Source organism: Dioscorea cayenensis, unplaced genomic scaffold, assembly GCF_009730915.1.
Source record: "Dioscorea cayenensis subsp. rotundata cultivar TDr96_F1 unplaced genomic scaffold, TDr96_F1_v2_PseudoChromosome.rev07_lg8_w22 25.fasta BLBR01002030.1, whole genome shotgun sequence".
In the NCBI taxonomy this organism is placed as follows: Eukaryota; Viridiplantae; Streptophyta; class Magnoliopsida; order Dioscoreales; family Dioscoreaceae; genus Dioscorea; species Dioscorea cayenensis.
In genome coordinates this window covers 10,863-31,555 of record NW_024088421.1, presented here as the reverse complement: position 1 = coordinate 31,555, position 20,693 = coordinate 10,863, and the positions used below count along the sequence as shown (strand labels likewise).

The 20,693-nt window shown below is 36.9% G+C and overlaps 1 protein-coding gene across 1 annotated transcript; it reads right to left on the bottom strand.

Moving 5' to 3' along the window:
• Positions 1-2,025: 2,025 nt before the first annotated feature.
• On the bottom strand, positions 2,026-6,641 carry LOC120257346 (probable leucine-rich repeat receptor-like protein kinase At1g35710). Its single transcript, XM_039264830.1, has 4 exons — positions 6,475-6,641; positions 3,557-6,420; positions 2,980-3,405; positions 2,026-2,527 (listed from the first exon to the last, which is right to left on the bottom strand). Exons 1-3 carry the CDS (start codon positions 6,639-6,641, stop codon positions 3,050-3,052), a joined length of 3,387 nt encoding a protein of 1,128 aa, XP_039120764.1. The 3' UTR covers positions 2,026-2,527; positions 2,980-3,049.
• Between the last annotated feature and the right edge of the window lie 14,052 nt (positions 6,642-20,693).

Below are 20,693 nucleotides of genomic sequence, written 5' to 3'. Positions count from 1 at the left end.
TAGTGATCTCTCTCTCTCTGTAACTCTTCTCAACCCTAACGTTTGCACTTTTTTGATTCCTCTGGCAGGCTTCTTTTCATCATGCAGGGGATGTTGGTAGAAGCAATCTGATGAGCTTGCCAAGGTATAAAGTCCTCATCTTTGCCGCATTATTCATCAGTTTTGTAGTTTTGTGGATGATTTAGTGTTTTGTTTGTGATTGTTTGAAAAAGGTGATTTTTTTTCTAGGATTATGAACGATTGGTCATCAGAGTGCTTAGCATCATTTATTATCCCTGAATGATAAATAATTGTGGTATTAGACTCAATTTGAGATGGATGGGAAGCACAATTCATTATGCTGATAATCTATAGATTGTAACTCTACAAACATTGGTATTAGATTCACAACACATCTTTTTCAGCAAGTTGAGGGTTTATATTTGGGGGAACAACCTTTTTGCTGAGTTTTGTATTTTAACATTAAAAGCTTCTAGAGATATATCCAGTGAATTGATTTCTTTCATGTTGGACTCTGATCAATTTGGTAGAGTTTTCAAACTTCTTACAATGGGACCTTGGAAATCATTATACACTAGTACAAGATATTCAAGCTATCCTTCCTTGAGCTAATATGTTGGTAAGTTACCAGAAAGACAGTTGTTGTGTAACTGTAGAGAAATTAAACTTGTAAGGGTTCCCATTTGATGCGAAACCAAATGGACAATGGATTGCTTGATAAGCGCAAATCATTTGGAAATTTCAAATTTCCAATGTTATGAGGTATGTACACTGTTATTTGATTCTCATCTACGTACAATTGCTAGAAGGAATAGAATCGTTTATACAATTGCTTGCAAAATGTATCTAGTTCAGATGCACAAGATTTCTGATCTCATGATTAATTAGGTATGTAATAAGAGATGTTGTTGCTCCCAAAGAAATTGCTTGACCCTTCTTCCTTATGTAATTTATGTAATTAAATGTCATGCTAGAATTGAGAGGACATATGATTGATTGAAAATATAAGCTTGTCTTGGTTCATATCATCAAGAAACATTGATGGCTCACTTGCAATTAATACAATTAAACAGAAACTTAATATCTTTCATTATGAAATAAAGAACAATAAGAAATTATCTACTCTGGTATGAGTTAAGAGCACATATATATTGGCATAATTAGAGTAGTTAGCTTTATTTATATTGAAAGGTGAATATACATAATCAGGATAGTTATAGTTGAAAACTGAAGCTAGCATTGAAGCATTAGCCATTAGCTTGAAGAAAGTCTAAACAAGTTTCTTTTATTTTTTGAAAAGAAAATAAATTAAAAAGCAAGAAGGAATCATTTGGAAGATTTGAGTGAAGTTTGATCTATTTCCCAAATAAATATTTTTATTTTCAAAATATTAATTTAAGCCAACAGTCCTCATAATGAACTTTGCATGGTTTTGGAGTTAAATTAGGTGGCATAGTTAACCCCAACGTTGACATTTGCTCCGTGTTTTGTATGCTAAACAAAAAATATGAATGCAAAACGTGATAAAGTCAAGATAAAGAGCATGGACAGGTTTGCACTTTGCATTATTTGTAAAAAGTTTACCATTGATAGAAAATATTTCCAATGAAAAGTTAGACTTTAAGGAACAACATACTTCTTTTGAGTTAAATGGATTAAGATATGGATCTCTTTTATATATATATATATATATAAACAGAAGGAATCTGCAAGTGATGAAGTAATTGAAGTAATAGATATGTAAAATAATCAACTCAATAGGTCACTAGGGTTACCAATCAATCAAGCTACTCATGAGCTGCTCTAATTTGGCTTTATAAAGTTTAAACTCAACTCGAAATTTCAAGTAGTGCTTGAATTGAACCTAGCATGGTTAAGCTTAACTTGTTTACAACCCTATCAACATGTACACAAAACAAAATTTCAATATGTAAGTTTTCTATAAAATAGAACAACCACTTTATTTAATTAAAAAGGTAGTTAATTACAACATTACAAAATAATGAAAATGAAAGGAGAGTTCATTGCAACATCACAAATTAATGAAGATAAGGAGGGCCAAGACAAACAAACACAAAAGTGGACCGCTTTGAAAACTCAGGGTCAAGATCACCCTCCTTTGAGTGACTAGAATTGTGCCTTTTCATTGGTGACATCCTTGATTTTGGGACGCTTAGCTAGTAGTACGAGCTGCATTAAGCCAGAAGTATAGAATATAAATTCTCATCATATTATATAATTAGACAAGCAAATTTATATTAGGATAATTAATCTTTTTTTTTTATGAATGGCAACAAGCGCTACCCCACAATGGGGTGTCAAAAGGACAAGCATGTATGGTGGTGCACCAATTACAGTGGTTTAACGACCCTCTAGGGATTTACTATGTGGGGTGGACTAACACATAGGGCAATTAGGGCCTGTCACTTGCGCCCAAGATGATATATCATAGACCATAACCCACAATGATAAATCCTCCTTGTCTTGCAACCCTGGAGTGAAGAATACGGCTCATCCCACAGGAGACCTGGTAAACAGTGTGTGAACAGTATCAATATAGTATTTCTATAATATGTATACAATAGATCGACACAGTACTGTATAGTACTGAGGCACAAGGGATTCAACCTTGCACCACTCATCCACCATTCAAAATGACTTCCACTAGGCTATCTAGTGGTTGTCATCAGGGTAATAAATCTATATTGTTCAAACTAACATTTATTTTAATAATGCCATTGTATGAGAAAACTTTCTAATGATGAATGCAAAAGGTTGGTTAAAACATAAGTACATTTATTTTTTTGGGCAATAAACTTGGCTAAAGTTCAATTATATTTTGAAATGTTTGCAAATATACAGTAAATTCAATCAATAAAGAAATATAAATGCATAGTACTCATCATGCTGGATATTAAGAACGGATATGCCTCTAATTAAAGAAACTTAGGAGAATGAGAGAAGAAGACTGAATTATACCTCCAGTACTTGTAATATATACTCCTTTCCTAAGTTCCCATTATTCATGCTCTTGATCATCAATATTTGTTTACACAATGTTTATGAGGTGATCAAAGGTAAGTGCTTGAAAAGAATAGATGTGACATGCTGGCAAAAACTTTGGAGGAGACAACCTTTGACATACTTGTTGCATTGAAGGGCGAGCTTGTGGATCAGTGTTAATGCACTGCATTGCTATTAAAATCACTGAAAGCACTTGGTTTGTCATCACCTGATCAGCTATATGAAGTGGAAGACGTGGATCTAGGATATCTTTCACTAACATGCTTAATGAAAAGTTGCTTAGGAGATCACAAGGATGTGTTCCATGTATCACTTCAAGTGCTACAATCCCAAAACTATATACGTCACATTTTTCAGTCATTCTCATTACATAGGCAAGCTCTGCAAATAGCAATAAAGTCAAGTTTAGTCGTAGTTCACTTCAATATTCCATCATTAATGTTTATATTTAATGTTGGTAAATCTAAAAAAACTAATTACAAGTAAATATGAATAGAAGAAATAATTAGATGATCAAGAGATATATACATACCTGGTGCCATGTACCCATAGGTGCCTGCAAGCAAACTCCAATGTGATGAATTAGGTTTTAGCAATCTCGAAATACCAAAGTCTGAAACACAAGCCTTGTACTCTTCATCAAGAAGAATATTGTTGCTCGTTATGTCTCGATGAATGATAGGTGGGGCACAATCATGATGCAGATAAGATAAAGCTTGAGCAATGTCTCGTATAATGCTGACTCTCTTGATCCAATTCAGGTCCATTACCCCCTCTTCAGATCTCAAAGTGGCACCCAAGCTTCCTCTTTCCATATACTCATATGCAAGAAAGCTGAATCTATGAGTGAAGCAAAAACCATAAAACTTCACAATATTTCGATGTCGAATTTCAGTTAATGTTTGTATTTCATTTTGAAAAGCTTGCTCATTCACTTGGGCTTCTTCTTCTTGAATTTTCTTAATAGCAAGTGTCAATCCTGATGATAGTGTTGCTTTGTATACTATGCTAGAAGCTCCAGTACCGATTTGGTATTTTTCACCGAAATTTTCTGTCGCTCTAACGATCTCTTTGTATGCTTCCTTTTCATAATTGACTCCCCAAACAGAGAAGAAATGCCCATCAAAGTCTTCGCTTATGTCATTTATAGTGGATCCCTTTCTTTTATAACAACATATTGTGAATATTCCACTTATTAGAAATAAGATAGATAAAGTGCCAAGTACCAAAACAACAATCAAGATAATGACTTTATGTTGTTTCCTTGCATCATCTATACTTGTTGATTGGGATTGAGAACATAGTGGCAAACCTTGCACTTGACCACATAAGCCCTTATTGTGGGTAAACCATTTAATGGGAGCTGTTTGAAAGAAATGGTTTTTTGGAACCGGACCTTCCAGAGAATTATAAGATAAATCCAATAATGTTAAGCTTGTCATTAACTGAAAAGAAGAAGGAATGTGACCAACCAACTCATTGTGTGATAGATTCAACTCTTGCAATTCCGTTGGCTTGCTAAGTTGTGGTGGTATGTCTCCCTTGAATAAATTGTCACTCAATTCTAAAACTTCCATAAAGTTCAAGTTACCAAGTTGAAAAGGGATGGTTCCATTTAGTTCATTACTGCTCAACCTGAGCGAGATCAATTTAATGCAATTCTCAACTTGTATTGGTATTTCTCCTCTCAAATTATTGTTTGAAAGATCTAGAACTTCTAATGAAGATAAATCCCCAAATTCTGGTGGTATAGTTCCTGTGAGATGATTATTGCTCATGTTCAAGTGAAATAAGTGAGATAATTTTCCGAACTCTCTTGGGATCTTTCCCATCAAATTATTAGAAGAGATGTCAAGTAGTTGCAACTTTGACAATTGAACAATTTCCCATGGTATTTTTCCGTTAATTTTGTTGCCTGATATTTTAAGACTTGTCAAGTTAAGGCATGCTCCCCAAGTCGGTGATAAAGTGCCGGATAGTTTGTTAAAACTTAGATCAATATAATCCAAATGCGGATGAACACCAAAGCTTTGAGAGACATCTCCAATAAATAGGTTTTTGTCAAGCCGGACCCTGGATAAGTTTGTTGAATTTTTCAAACTTATGGGAATGAGACCTTGGAAATTATTATATCCCAACCCAAGATATTGAAGCAAACCGCCTTTAACCAAATCTGGTGGTAGGTTACCCAAAAGATTGTTGTTGAACAAATCAAGAATAATTAAATTTGTGAGGTTCGCCATTTCATTTGGCAACATGCCTGAGAGATGATTGTGGGCCAAAATTAACCCAGTGAGAACTTTCAAACTTCCAAGAGAAGGTGGGATAGTGCCATATATGTTATTCTTGTTTAGGTAAAATGTCTCAAGCTTGGTTACATTTCCGATGCTATGTGGGATAGAACCAGTTATTTGGTTGTGAGATATTTCAAAATCTCTCAAGTTCACTAGATTCCCAATTTCACAAGGAAAAGTGTCATTTATGTTATTGGTTTGTAGGTTAAAAAATTCAAGCTTGGTCAAGTTTTTTATGCTATGTGGGATATGACTAGTTATTTGATTGTCGGATACATCAAACTCTATCAAGTTCATAAGATTCCCGATCTCATAAGGAATGGAGCCATCTATTTTATTCTTATATAGGTAAAAAGTTTTGAGCTTGGTCAGGTTTCCAATGCTACGGGGGATGGGACCAGTTAATTGGTTCTGAGGTATTTCAATATCTCTCAAGTTCACTAGATTCCCAATTTCATAAGGAATGGAACCATTTATTTTACTCTTATATAGGTATAAAGTTTCAAGCTTAGTCAAGTTTTCAAGGCTATGTGGGATGGGACCAGTTATTTGGTCTTCAAATAGTGCAAGAGCTTTCAAGTTCACTAGATTCCCAATTTCACTAGGAATGAAGCCATTTATGTTATTTCCACCTAGGTAAAAAGTTTCAATTTTGGTCAAGTTTCTAATGCTACTGGGGATGGGACCTGTTATTTGGTTGTCAAATATCTCAAGATCTTTCAAATTAATTAAATTCCCTATTTCATGTGGAATGGAACCATTTATGTTATTTTTACTTAGATAAAAAGTTTCAAGTTTTGTTAGATTTCCAATATTATGGGGGATGGAACCAGTTATTTGGTTGTAGGATATTCTAAGATCTTCCAAAATCACTAGGTTCAAAAGTTTTCCAAAAGAAGGAGGTATTGAGCCACTTATCTGATTCTCAAAGAGCCACAAGGTCTTGAGCCTTGTCAGATTGCCAAGCTCTGATGGGATGACGCCTGTGAGCTTGTTGTTAGAGAGATCAAGAATGGCGAGCTTGGAGAGAGCTGAAATGGCTGCAGGGATGTATCCATGTATATGGTTGTCGCTAGGTTGAGAACTCTGAGTGATGGCAGAGCTGAGAAGTTGAGAATCTCCAGCTTCCTTCTAGTCCCAATTGTTCCAATTGGACCCTGGTGATGGTTGGCATGAGATGGCCATCATTTCTGCAAGTGATTCCAGTCCAATTGCATGGACTGGTCTTTGATGTCCAGGTGTTAAGAAGTTCTTGTGTTTCAAGCTCCGCCTTCCATTGAAGAAGAGCTTTCCCTGGGATTCAATATTTGAAGCTGCTGCCATGTTTAAAACAGGGAAACAAAGATTGAGAAGAGTAGTACAAACAGCAAAAGCACCATCATCATCATCAATGTTGGGAAGGTGGCTGTGAACTTTGAGGAAAGCAGTGATTTCATGTGGAAACTATATATTATTATTCCTAGAAAGCCTCTAGACATGTTCTTGTGGTTTTGTTAGGAGGGCCTTGATCACCTTTTTATATAGCATCACAGTCTGAAAGATAATTCACATAATAATTAATATCATCTTAAAAATAAGCATTATTTTTAGCATATATTCAATTACATTGATAGCTAACTACCATTCTTGATTACAAAAATACTTTTTACACAAATTAATTGTGATGGGGATTGATGTAATATTTGTGATATAATTTGTGGTTTCTGCAGCCAAGTTGTCTAACACTCTTAACTCTTAATGTTGAATGTTTCAACATAATTAAAGCAAGAGTCAAGCATCCACTTATTGCAAACATGAATGCACATCTAAGAAACAGTTGTTCCAATTAGGGGTGTAACGTGTCTCAGAGTTGGTTTTCCTTTTAAATTCTTTGCTTGTCATGGAGGAATAATCAAATGAGACTTGGTCTTTATATATTATTCTATTTAAACCAAAAACAATGTGGAAAATTCAAAAGCAAAAAGGATAAGTGGCCCACAATAAAATGCAGTTTAGTTATTTCAACGTGGCTACATCCATATTATCCAGTATAATACAGTTAAGAAAATTTACATGATTCTAAAAATTCATAAATACTGTAAACTAACATTTTCCTCCAACTAGCAAAACTCTCAACAATAATATATACTTTATTACTTTTTTTTAATTTACGTGATTTTATTCATCTTTTAAAAATATATATATATATACACCTCAAATAATAATAATTATTTTTTTAATGGAAGCTTCAAATAATTATTAAAATTATATTTATCTCATAATAATATATTTTTCAAACTTTATAATTTTTTAAAATTTCCATATAAGATCCTGTTTTTTTATTTGAGAAACATGAAATATGACAATTGATAGCTCAATGGTCACTTCAAAAAAATCACATCAAAAAAATGTCGTCGTTTACTTTTAATGACGAAAATGAATTATACATTACTTAAATTCCAATGACTTTTTTTTCCCTGATGGAGCTATAGACCATATATCAAACTCTAATTACTTTTCCTTGTTAGTGCTATTAATCATATATTGAATTCCAACTATTTTTAAAAAAACTATTTATGAATGTCTCTCCAAGGAGGCTATAAATAAAATGTTGGATAAAACGGAATACAAAAATTGACTAAATAGAGTAACCCTCATGACTATCTCTTACACTCCAGACTTATAGGATCCAAATATATATATATATATATATATATAAAAAATCGTATTTTTTTCAAGCCCAGAATAAAAATTAGGGACATGCATTAACCACTGTTTGTTTTCAGAGACATTGTGATTCCAAATTTTGTGGAGGAGATGGAAGCAGATTTAGTATTCACCAACATTAGAATTCATAGCCAACTTAAAATGGTAAGCATGCATTGAAACATTCAAACACAGTGATAAAGACGTAAATAACAACCACATTGTTACCTACTAGGCCTACTTTTTGTTTTCTCAATCTAAGTGGAAATATATAAATTAATGTTAATGTTGTAGAATACAGTATGATCATAATTTTAAAATTACTTAAATGGATATGTTCTACCATGTTTATTCACAAATCATAATTTCAACATCTCATTTCATATTGAATCATTCAGTCGGTCATTATTTTACTTGTAAATCCATCAAATGAGCAAACATCGAATGCATAGAAAAAGTTGGTCCATCGAGTGCCATGAATGAAGGCCTAAAAGCAGATAGCCAAGGTCATCAATGAGTGTATATAGTCAAGATCTATGTTGAAAATTTCAATGATAATGAAAAATCTATATTCATCAAAAACAGCTTCAATCTAGCAATGAGGAAAGAAAGACTTTCAATTTCCAAAGTTATTAAAAAGTCAAGGTCCCTTTACATCATCAAAGACTAAAGTAGGAAAGAAAGACTTCCATCTTTGGTTGTACAAACACTTATCAACCATAATTAAAAATGCTGTGGTGGAAGATCTCTTATTCTTCCTTTTTAATTGAATAATGCCTAATCGAAGGGCTTAATATTCATAGCGCCAGTTGGCCTATGCGACTACTTATGACCTGCTTTAGGGCGAAAGAGAATGAAATGACTGAGAAGCCTTCTCTTGGCTAGTTAAATTGTTACATTTGAATTTGGAATGACACAGAAAAATCATAAGCAGAATTGAAACCACTGTTGATTGTTCAAATGAAACTATGAATGAATGGTTTCAAGGTTATCTTGAGGACATTGACATGCTTTGATGAAAACTGCTAAACAGAAACCCAAAGCAAAAAATGCAACTGGAACATCATCCAACATGATATACCAGATGTTTAGAAGTGCAATTATACCTTGAAACATCTCATGCGTTGAGTTCTGCTCATACTGCTGCAGTGCCTCAGCAATGGATGCGTCATAACTGTTGTTAAGAGAAGCCTCGCTTTTCCAGAGCTTGGATCTCTATGAAGCTCAGAAGATTCCTTCCCAACTCTAGATAATTTGTAATTGTCTCTAGAGAAGCAGAGTTAAGGAAACCAAAGAAGAAGAACAAATGACAGGTATTTACTGCAGCAAGCTTATCTCTTAATGAGTTCAAGGAGAATCAAGTTCTGCTTCATAACCTCCTTTTTGAAGTGATAAATTCTCAACAGACAAATCTTGCTGGATAACAATATGTACCAAAAATAGCTGTTAGAACACTAAAATTTTTGTTGAACCATTTAAACAATCTTGAAAATTTGAAACAAAGTCAAGGCTATTGCCAAAATATATATATTTATTTTCAAAATATTGATTCAAGCCAACAGTCCTTATTACGAAATCTGCATGGTTACAGAGTTAAATTAGGCAGCATAATTAGCCACAATCTTGACATTTCCTGGCACTTTTTGTACATTAAGTGGAAATATAAATGCAAAGGAAAATATGAATGCAAAACGTGCTAAATTCAAGATATAGAGCATGGAAGGGTTTGCATTATTTGTAAGAAGGTTACCTTTTGATAGAAAAATATTTCCAATGAAAAAGTTAAACTTTACAGAAACAACATACTTCTTCCGAAAGTTAAATGGATAAAGGCATGGATCTTTTTATTTCTTTCCAAAAATAGAAAAGAAATGCAAGGGATGAATGAATAGAAAGGTAGAATAATCAACTAAATAGGTAGCTAGGATTATCAATCAATCAAGCTGCTCATGAGCTGCTCTAATTTGGCTCTATAAAGCTTAAACTCAACTCAAAATTTCAAGCAGATCTTGAATTGACCTAACTGGATCAAGCTTGACTTGTTTACAAGTTTACAACACCACCAACATGTAAAAAACAAAAACAAAAAACAAAATTTCGTCATGTATGTTTTCTTTAAGATAGAAGAACCACTTTATTAAAATAAAAAGGGAGTTAATTATAGCAAAACAAGATAATGGAGATAAAAAGGAGACTTCATTGCAACATCACACTAACAAAGATAAGGATGACCAAGACAAATAAACACAAAAGTGTACTGCTTTGAAAACTCAAAGTCGTCAAATCACCCTCCCTTGAGTAACTAGGATTGTGCCTTTTTATTTGTAAAGGGGAAGCACAAAGATTCAACATCCATGATTGTGACGCTTAGTAATATGAGCTGCATTAAACCAAGAATATATAATATTAGTTCTCATCTTATTATACACTTAGACAGACAAATTTATTTTGGAAAAGTAGGCCTATATATATAATGTTATTCAAGCTAAGATTTATCTTAACTAATGTGATTTCCATGAGAAATTTCTCTCACGCACGTAATGCAAAAAGGTTGATTAAAATAAAAGTACTCTTTTAGTGATAATCGCATGGCTAAAGTTCAACTAGATATCGAAATATTTGCAACTATACTAAAAATTTCTATAAACAAGAAATATAAATGCAACAGAATAGTCAGTATTGGATATTGAGCAAGAATATGCATCTTATTAAAGAAACTTTGTGGAATGAGACTTAATCATACCTAAGTTCCTATTATTCATTCACTTGATCATACTATGCACTTGTACAAAGTTTATGCGGTGATCAAGTGTAAGTACTTGAAAAGGATGGTTGTTAGATGCTGGCAACAACTTTGGAGAAGACAACCTTTGAGATACTTGTTGCATTGTAGGGCGAGCTAGGATCAAAGATCAATGCAGTGCATTGCTATCAAAATCGCCAAAAGCACTTGGTTTATGGTCACTTGATCAGTAATATGAAGGGGAAGACGTGAATCTAGCATATCTTTCATTAGCATACTCAATGATAAGTTGCTTAGGAGATCCCCAGGATCTCGCTCCATGTATCACTTCAAGTGTTACAATCCCAAAACTATATACGCTACATTTTTCAGTCACTCTCATGACATAGGCAAGCTCTGCAAATACAAATCAAGTAAAAATAGTAATAGTTTAGTTCACTCCATCATTTGTTCATGTACAAGGCTAATAAATCTAGTAAGTCACTTGGGTAATCAATTGGTCTAATTATGAGAGAGTTTTGAATAGAAAAAGCAATAACATTGATTCAGTGGGATGGCTATACAAACCTGAGCCATGTACCCATATGTGCCTGTAAGCAAACTCCAATGTGAAGATTTAGGTTTTAGCGGTCGAGAAATACCAAAGTCTGCAACACAAGCCTTGTACTCTTCATTTAAAAGAATGTTGTTGTTTGTTATATCTCGATGAACAATAGATGGATGACAATCATGATGCAAGTAAGATAAAAGCTTGAGCAATGTCTCGCATAATGCCGACTCTCTCGATCCTCAATCCCTCGCCTCGTGATCTCAAAGTGGCACCCAAGCTTCCTCTCTCCATATACTCATATGCAAGAAAGTTGAATTCATTTGTAGAGTAGTAACCATAAAATCTCACAATATTGCGATCCGAATTTCAGTTAATGCTTGTATTTCATTTCGAAAAGCTTCCTCATTCACTTGACTTCTTCTTCTTCTTGAATTTTCTTAATAGCAAGTGTCACTCCTGATGATAGTGTGGCTTTATATACTATGCTACAAGCTCCAATACCAATCTGATACTTTTCGGCCAAAATTTCTCTGCTGCTCTAATGATCTCTTTATATGCTTCCTTGCCATGGACTAACTCTCCAAATGAAGAAGAAATGTCCATCAAATTCTTCTCTCAAGGCCATTTTACTATGGATCTCTTATAATAAAGCAATGTCATATTCCAATTATAAAATGAGATAAATAATATTCCACATATCAAAGAAACAATTAAAGATAATGATCTTTTTGTTGTTTCTCTTCACCATCTTTTACTTGTCGACCACGATTGATGACATGGAGGGCAAACCATGCACTTGGCCACATAAACCCTTATTGTGGGGTAAACACCTGCAAGGGCAGCCGCCTCGAAAAGAAATGGCTCCTCGAATCGAACTTCTAGAGAATTATAAGACAAACCAAATGATATTAAGCCTATCTATTGATTGAAAGAAGATGGAATTGAACCAACCAATTCATTATATGGATAAGTTCAACTCGCAACTCCATTAATTTGCTTAATTGTTGTATTTCCCCATGAATAAATTGTGGCTCAAGTCTAGAATGTCATGCAAGTTCAAATTACTCAAGTTGAAAAATGGATCACTCCACTTAGTTGATTATCACTCAAGTTGAGTGAGTTCAATTTAATGCAATTCTCCAAATGGATTAGCATTTCTCCTCCTCGCATTGTTGCTTGACGATCTAGAACTTCTAATAAAGATAGACCCCAAATTCAGTGTATGGTTCCTATGAGATGATTGTTGCCTCATGTTCAAACCTGAAATATGTAAGGTGATTTACCAAACTCCTCGGGATATTTCCTACAAAATTATTAGAAGAGAGTGTCAGTAGTGCGCCTTTGGTAATTGAACGATTTCCAAGTGGTATTTGTCCATGATTCTATTGCACTGATATTTTAGTTTGCTAGTTAAGGCATTCTCCCCAAGACGGTGACAAAGTGCTTGACAATTTGTTACAAGCTAGATCAATATAATATAAATATGGATGAACACCAAAGCTTTGAGAGACATCTCCGTGAATTGGTTTCTTTCAAGCCGACTCTGACTAAGTTTATTGCTTTTTCAAACTTATTGGAATGGGACCTTGGAAATTGTTATATCCTAAAGCAAGATGCTGAAGCAAACCCTCGTTACCCAAATTTAGTGTAGATTACCAGTAAAGGCTATTGTTAAATACGCCAAGGATAATTAGGTTTTGTAAAGGGATTCTCAAATTTCATTAGGCACTTTACCAAAGAGATGATTGTTAAATAATTTTATTTCAGTAAGACCCTTCAAATTTCCAAGAGATGAGTGAATGATGCCATTTATGTTATTATTATCTAGGTGAAAAGTTTGAAGATTGGTCGTTTCCAATGTTGTGTGATTGGACCAGCTACTTGGTTGTCGACACTTGAAAAATTTTTCAAGTTCATTAGATTCCCAATCTCACTAGGAATGAAACCATATATGTCTATTACTACGGTAACAAAGAATCAAGCTTTGTTAGATTTCCAATTCCATGAGGGATGGGACTAGTGGTTTATGAGACATGTCAAGGTTTATCAAGTTTACTAGATTCCCAATCTCGTAAGGAATGGAGCCATTGAGGTTGTTTTCACTTAGGAAAAATAATTCAAGTTTTGTCAAATTTTTAATACTATGTGGGATGGGACTAGTTATTTGGTTGTTATATATCATAAAGACTCTCAAGTTCATCAGATTTCGAGTGAGGAATGGGACATTTATGTTATTCACAGAGAGGGCAACATTTTCAAGTTTGATCAGATTTCCTATATGATGTGGTATAGATCCGTACAATTGGTTCTCAAAAAGGATTAACTTGTTAAGTTCACTTAGGTTTCCTATGATTGGAGGGATGGAACCAGTGAGGTTATTTTTTTGCTAAGGATAAAGCATTGAGTTTGGTCAAGTTTCCAAACACTAGAGGGATAGAACCAACTAAGAAATTTACAGAGATGTCTATTGATTGCAAGTTTAGAAGCTTTCCAAAAGAAAGAGGTACAGAGCCACTTATCTGATTATAACGGAGAGACAGGTCTCGAGCCTCGCCAAATTACCGAGCTCGAAGGAAATGATGCCCGTGAGACTCTGCTACCGAGATCAAGGATGGTGAGCTTGGATCAAAGCTGAAAATGGTTGTGTGATGGATCCAGTGCATATGGTTGTCAATGAGTTCAAGAACTCGAGTGATGGCAAGAGCTGAAGTCAAGAGACTCAAGCTTCCTTTCTAGTCCCAATCGTCTCCCGCTTGGACTCGATGATGGTTGCATATGCCATGGCCATCATTTCGTATGTGATTCCAGTCCACTGCATGTACTGGCCTCAAGTCCAGGTGTGAAGAAGGTCTTGTGTTTTAATAGTAGCCTTCCATTGAAAAAGAGCTCTCCCTTGGGATTCAATCTTTAAAGCTGCTGCCATGTTGAAAACAGGGAAACAAAGATTAGAGAAGAGTAGTAGTAACAAAGAAAGCACCACCATCATCATCAATGTTGGGAAGGTGGTGAACTTTGTGAGAAGCTGTGATTCCATTTTGAAACTATATGTTATTCCTAGAAAGCCTCTAGACATTTTCTTGTGGTTTTGTCAAGAGGGCCTTGTGCACCGTTTTATAGCATCACAGAATGAAAGATAATTCACATAGTAATTAATATCATTTTAAAAATAAGCATTAATTATTGTTAGCATTCAATCACAGTGTTAGATAGGCATGACCGTCACATTGTTGTTACTTCTATTAATTTTTAATTTTTAATTTCTAGGTATTGGTTCTCATTTCAGAGAGACCTAGGATCGAAACCTACGTAAGGTGAAAGCACAGTATTGTTGAGCATATAGATGCGCTCCACATCGGTGCACGTTTTTGACTATAAACCTTAAATGAATTGCTCATCACTAGTGTTAATAAAAATAAAAATAAAAAACAACCTTTGAGATTCAATTTACAAGATTTTACCATGAAATTAAACAACATAATAATTAAAGATTGTGAAGAGTGGCCACAGTAAGAAAGGATTTTGAGGGAAGGCAAGATTCCAGGTTGGAAGAAAATAAAATTTTATGTAGCCATGTCTTACATTGGTTGACGCTTTGTCACTCGCCGGATGATACTTATCCATAGACTCATAAGTAAAGTGTTTGTACATATAGCTAATTAAGACTTAAAGATTATTTTGACTTCAATTGTATTGTCATATATGTGGTGTAAAATGCATCAAGACCTTGAATAAGAATCATACAGATGAGATCAACAATAACATGCCACACTAGTCACAATCATCCACAGATTTCCAGGTCACATATTGTTCATATCTATATAGAATATTCTCGCTTGAATGAGAATCAGAAATGCGATCAACAATAACATGCCATAATATATAGTCACAATCACCATAGACTTCCAAGTCAAACGTTCATTTTTATGCAGAATATTTTCAATTAAAATACTATATTTTATAGGTAATATTTTTTTTTCATAAATTAATCAGAGAGACAGGCTTGAGGTTACAGTTGTGATCCTCCACTGCGAAAGGCACCGTTGTGAGAAGTTCAAATCCTCTGAGTTTGTTCACACACATCACTAATTTTATTTAGGCTAATTTTCAAGATTAGAATTGATACTAGTATTTTTTATCTTCCCTGTGGATCGATATTCTACTGTTGCGCACACTATTACTACTTAATCGATGCGTACACTTGCGTCTCCTATCAATAAATTGCAGCAATGTCCTTTATTTAATTTGATTTTTCTGTCCAAATGACATGCTAATATGAGAAAATGGCATGACCTGACATGCTACATTAGCACACTGTTAACAGAGTTAGCTCAAGAGAACCAATTGAATATGAATCTAATGTTATGGTACCAAATTTGAGATTTTTATAACTTAATCACTCAAATAGGAGTAAACGAATAATTAGGTGACTATTCAAATAATTTATTCTAATAATAATAATAATAATAATAATAATAATAATAATAATAATAAATTAAGTCTATTATCCAAATAATTATTTTTACTTTCAATGTGTCAATTCAAGCCTAGTTGCCACCGTTTCTTACGAACCTTGAGGCAAGGATATACAAATATACAAAAGAGACATGTAACAGCAGGACCTCATGAAATAATCATCATCATTATATTGTTAGTATATCCATCAAAAAACATATAAATGGAGTACCATGAATGAAGAGATAGATGTAGATATTCAATTAATGTCTCTCTTGAAAGCTTCAATGATAATGATTCTTTATATTCACCACACAAACAGACCAACATGTTTCAAAATAATTAAAGAAAAATAAATATGAATATGAGAAAATAATTTTCATGAAAAATACAGTTTCTCTGTTATTCAAATGAGAACATGAGAGCGTTTACAAGAGAATAAACAAATCTTTGATTAAAGTCCATGAACTAATCAGTTGTACAATCAGAGTATCAAACTAGGCCTTCTTCCTTTGAATAAAGGAACTGATGGTATAATTAGCTTACCAACAGCCTTTACCTGTTATGACATTGTGAGAAAGGATGATGTATTTGGACATGTATGATTGGTTGGATACAAATACAATTGCAGCCAAAGCAGTTCAACTTCAATGATACTTTGGTAACCTCCAAATGGTAATAAGTAACACTAATAAATACATCACTGAACTGCTTAACATGTACCTACATAAAGATAAGACAGTCACAAGTTCAGAATTTTTAACTCTGATATACACCACTTGGTCATCTTGTTGAGTCAAGACTTGCTTTCAAGTAACATTCATCCTTCCAATAAAGCACATATTTACCGAAAACAAAGCAGAAGATGGCACCATTGATCACAATGTCATTGCATGTTGACTGCTACATGTTCTTTGTAACGTCTCGAGGCGGCGGCTAGGGTTTACTTGTGAGAAATTCTTTCGAGAAGATAAGGAATTCAGGAAAAGGCAGAGAAGGATAGGTTGGAGATAGGGAAGAAAGGAGAGAGAAAGAGTTAAAAAGAGAGAGAAAAGGAATGATTGGCTAGCTGCCTGGTCATTCTCACATTTCATATATATATATATATATATATATATATATATTGTTTTCCCCGTAATCAACATCCTTTACAATGCCTTGTGCTCACGCTACTAAATTCTATTGGTTAGTTGTTTGCCCTCATTGATGATTACACGTAATCATCTCAACCCATTACAAAATCATCAAACCGTGTGACACCCGTCACCTTCCGGTTGCTTCTCCTCAGCGCTTTAGTCTCTTGACCGTTATCCTTGCTCTTTTGACCATTGCTCTCCTTCTTTGACCTTTCGACCGCACATTGCCCCTCTTCAAAAACATGACGCCGCCTCAAGTCGAAACTGAGGAAAATTGAGGAGCAACTCGCGGCAAGAACTCCAAAGCGTTGCTCGCAGCACCGAGTGATTCTCCCATCGACCGTGTATTGCCGTGTTGGTTGTTCACGCAGCAAAACTGCCGGGAGCCCAATATAGCTACTGGTTGGAACACCGGCTGTTGCTCCTTGAACACCTCTGGAAATGGAAGTTGCTGGATATTCGGGTCTCCCCGGCAGAGTTTGAGTTTAGAGATGTGAAAGACATTATGTAACCGGGTCAATCTGTAGTTCAAGGCTAGGCAACTCCGACCAATCCTCTCCGTAATTTGAAATGGTCCAAAAACGCTTTGACGCTTGTGGAAGGTTGTTGGGTGAGGACCGCTGATCTATAGGTTGCGCTACGAAAACCCAATCCCTCGACGATTAAACATGCAAGATCCGGCCCGCTTACTGGGTCATCTTGATTCTTCTGCAGCCGCTGAGCACGCAAGAGATTGTCTCGAGTGTGGCTATCACCCGAGTGCGCTCGAGAGAACAAGATGGGACAAGACTCAATGGTGCCGCTTCCAAACCTGCACATAGTCGAGTAGAGCGGCGGCGCACGCCATAAACCGCCTCATAAGGTGACATATTTGAATGGACGGAGCGCAAAAAGGTTATCAATGCCACTCAAATTTCATGAAAGAAGATGATACCACTGTCTGATGATGATCAGCGTGAAGCAACGGAGATAGTCTTCAAGATACCATGTGAGAATTTGCTCATTCCGTCCGACAGAGGTGATAGGAGCCTACTCATGGACAAACTGGCACCGTCAGAACTGAATAGCTCTTTCCGCACTCGACTCATCAAACAAGGGATCCCGATCGGACACCAACGACACCGGAACACCATGAAGCCGAACGACGTCACAGGGCGAATATCTCCGCAATCCGGTGGGCTCAGAACTTAGAGGGCATGGCGTAAAAATGGGCCTCGCTTTGGATAGGCGATCCACGTATCTACTCAAACGACTCGCCTCGCCTACCGAACTTGGAAAGATGCGTAATAAAGTCGAGGAAAGTGGACTCCCATATCTCTCGCCCCTGAAGTGGAAGAGGTCGCATTGCATCTCGTGGAGCCTCGTTAAACGGCTTCACCTGGATCGGCATGTGATCCTCGCATGATGCCACAAAGTCCTGCACTTGCCGTTTGAGGGAGGGCCATGTAAAAAGTCCCCTCGCACTGCGTTATATGTTGCACACCACCATCATGACCTCACGGGCGAGCATGGAATCTCAGAGATCAAGAAATGTTGGAGAAAAGAAGTGTTGCAGTACCATGATGCGTCCTTTGAAGAGCACGATGCGATCTTTGATAGTATAGTCCGGAAAGGCAGCAGGGTTCTGTTGAATTGAGCTCAATAGAGGCCAACTTTGTATCCTCGAATAGGCCCTGCTAACGCTTGCCATATTGCGTGAATCGGTCGAGTAACTGCGAGAATAGCTAGGTGAGCCATTTCATCCTCATGCATTCTCGACAAAGCATCAGCAGTGTGCCATGGCTGGCCGGTTTGGTAAACAATGTCGAATTCAAATCCCGTAAGCTTCGCCAACCATTTATGCCGCCGGAGTTTGGATGTTCTCATGCGTAAGAGAGCGTAAGCTCACGGTCAGAGTAAATGGTAAACCGACTCGCCTAACAAATATCTGGCGCCAACGTCGCACTGCTCGCTTACAGGCATACATCTCGCGACATTACGTAGAAGAAGCCCAAGCTCGGGTGTGGAGTGCTCATCGAAATATGCCGAGGGTGCCGATCCCGCACATAGATCGCCTCTACCCGTTGATGACGCATCCGCTGAATCTCAAAGGGACGTATCAAAACGGGGTAAATCGTAACACCGGTAGAGTAAGCGCGCCTTAAGAGCTTCAAAATGCAAATCGTAGCCTCGTAAGTCACACAAACGCCGCTCGGCATTCTAGGGGCGCCGCTAACCGGCATAATGTGCGGCTAAAGCGACGATAATAATCCCTGCCAGCCCAAGAATCCTCGTACTGGCGACTGCGGGATGGAAGTGGCCAGCTCGCACCGCTTTGAATTTTGTCTCGTCTCCACTGCCACACCTCGCCAGATATTCGGTGCCCCAAATACCCTACACTTGCACACCCAAATGCGCATTTACTGAGTTTAGCTGACAGTTGATGTTGTCTGAACAAAGCAAACACAATAGCAAGGTGGTTTAGATGGTCATTCCAAGAAGCGCTATAAATCAGCACGTCATCAAAGAACACCAAGACGAATTGTCGCAGCACTGGACGAAAAACCTCATTCATCAGGGCTTGAAACGTCGACGGGGCATTCGACAGTCCAAAGGGCATTACGAGAAATTCGTAGTGCCCCTCATGTGTGCGAAAAGCGGTCTTCTCAATGTCCGCCGGCCGATTCAATTTGTGATACCCTAACGCAAGTCCATCTTCAAAAGACTCACGCCCCGCCAACTCTCATCGAAACAACCTCGTAGCTTGGAATTGGGACTCATCTAGTAATCACACGCATTGAGGGCCCCATAATCTACTAAAAAATTCCAAGACCCGCTTTTCTTTTGGACAGAATTACCGGAGATGAATATACGACATTTGGCCCCGATGATACTATTCTTGCAACATGTCTCCCACTCAGACGCCAATTTCCGCTCGGAAAATCGAGGGTAACGCGTAGGGGCTTTTCGACATTCACCGTGAGGTATTAGGTTGTGGTGAGGAATTCGTGATCGAATGATCTAATGTGGCGCTGCCTCGTGGGACCCGAGAATATATCTGAATAATCTCGTAAAAGTTGATGTAATCGGCCAACAAGGTCTGGAGGAGCCGAGGCATCCATAGTGTTTGTTGATTCAGGAGATGGTTCCATAGTGGAGTTCAATGAGACCGAGAGGTGAAAATAGTGGCTGCCTGACTGAGCCAACGCATCCCTGCGTAGCGAAGCTGGGGAGATCGCCCCTGCAAGTCATGGAATGCCATGCAAACGTACTCGCACACTGCCAGCTCAAATTCCATCCGAGATTTTTATAATCAAAAAGAGAGATCTCGGCGTGCGCCCAGGGACTCCTAGCACAACGCTCGGCCTCAAGACCGAAGAAGTAAAAGGTTCACCAAATAAGGCCACCCACATTTTAATGGAACTCGCAAGCATTCTCCTCCACATTTCACTGCTCACCATTACCCTAATCGCTGATAAAGTGAGGTGCAACCCGAGTAGTCGCTTTTCCAAGTGATGCCGCTTGTCCGCAAAATTGCTGGTGGACCCGCCATCACTCAACACTGTGACCTCTTGCCATGAATCGTGCCATCATCTATTTTTAGAGTGGATGGAACCGGGGCCCTCGTTAGAGCAGTGGAACGAATGCTTGGGCTGCTTCCGGCTAGGCCCGCCCGGTGGAGAGATCGTGGAACTTCTAATGAATTGGTCAGATCAGAATCCTCACCGAATTTCTACATCATCTCGCAAGAAGACATAAGAATCGCTGGAGGTTTGCGCACGCAGAATCCCGAGTGAATGGGGAATCGCAGTTAAAACACAGACCGCGTT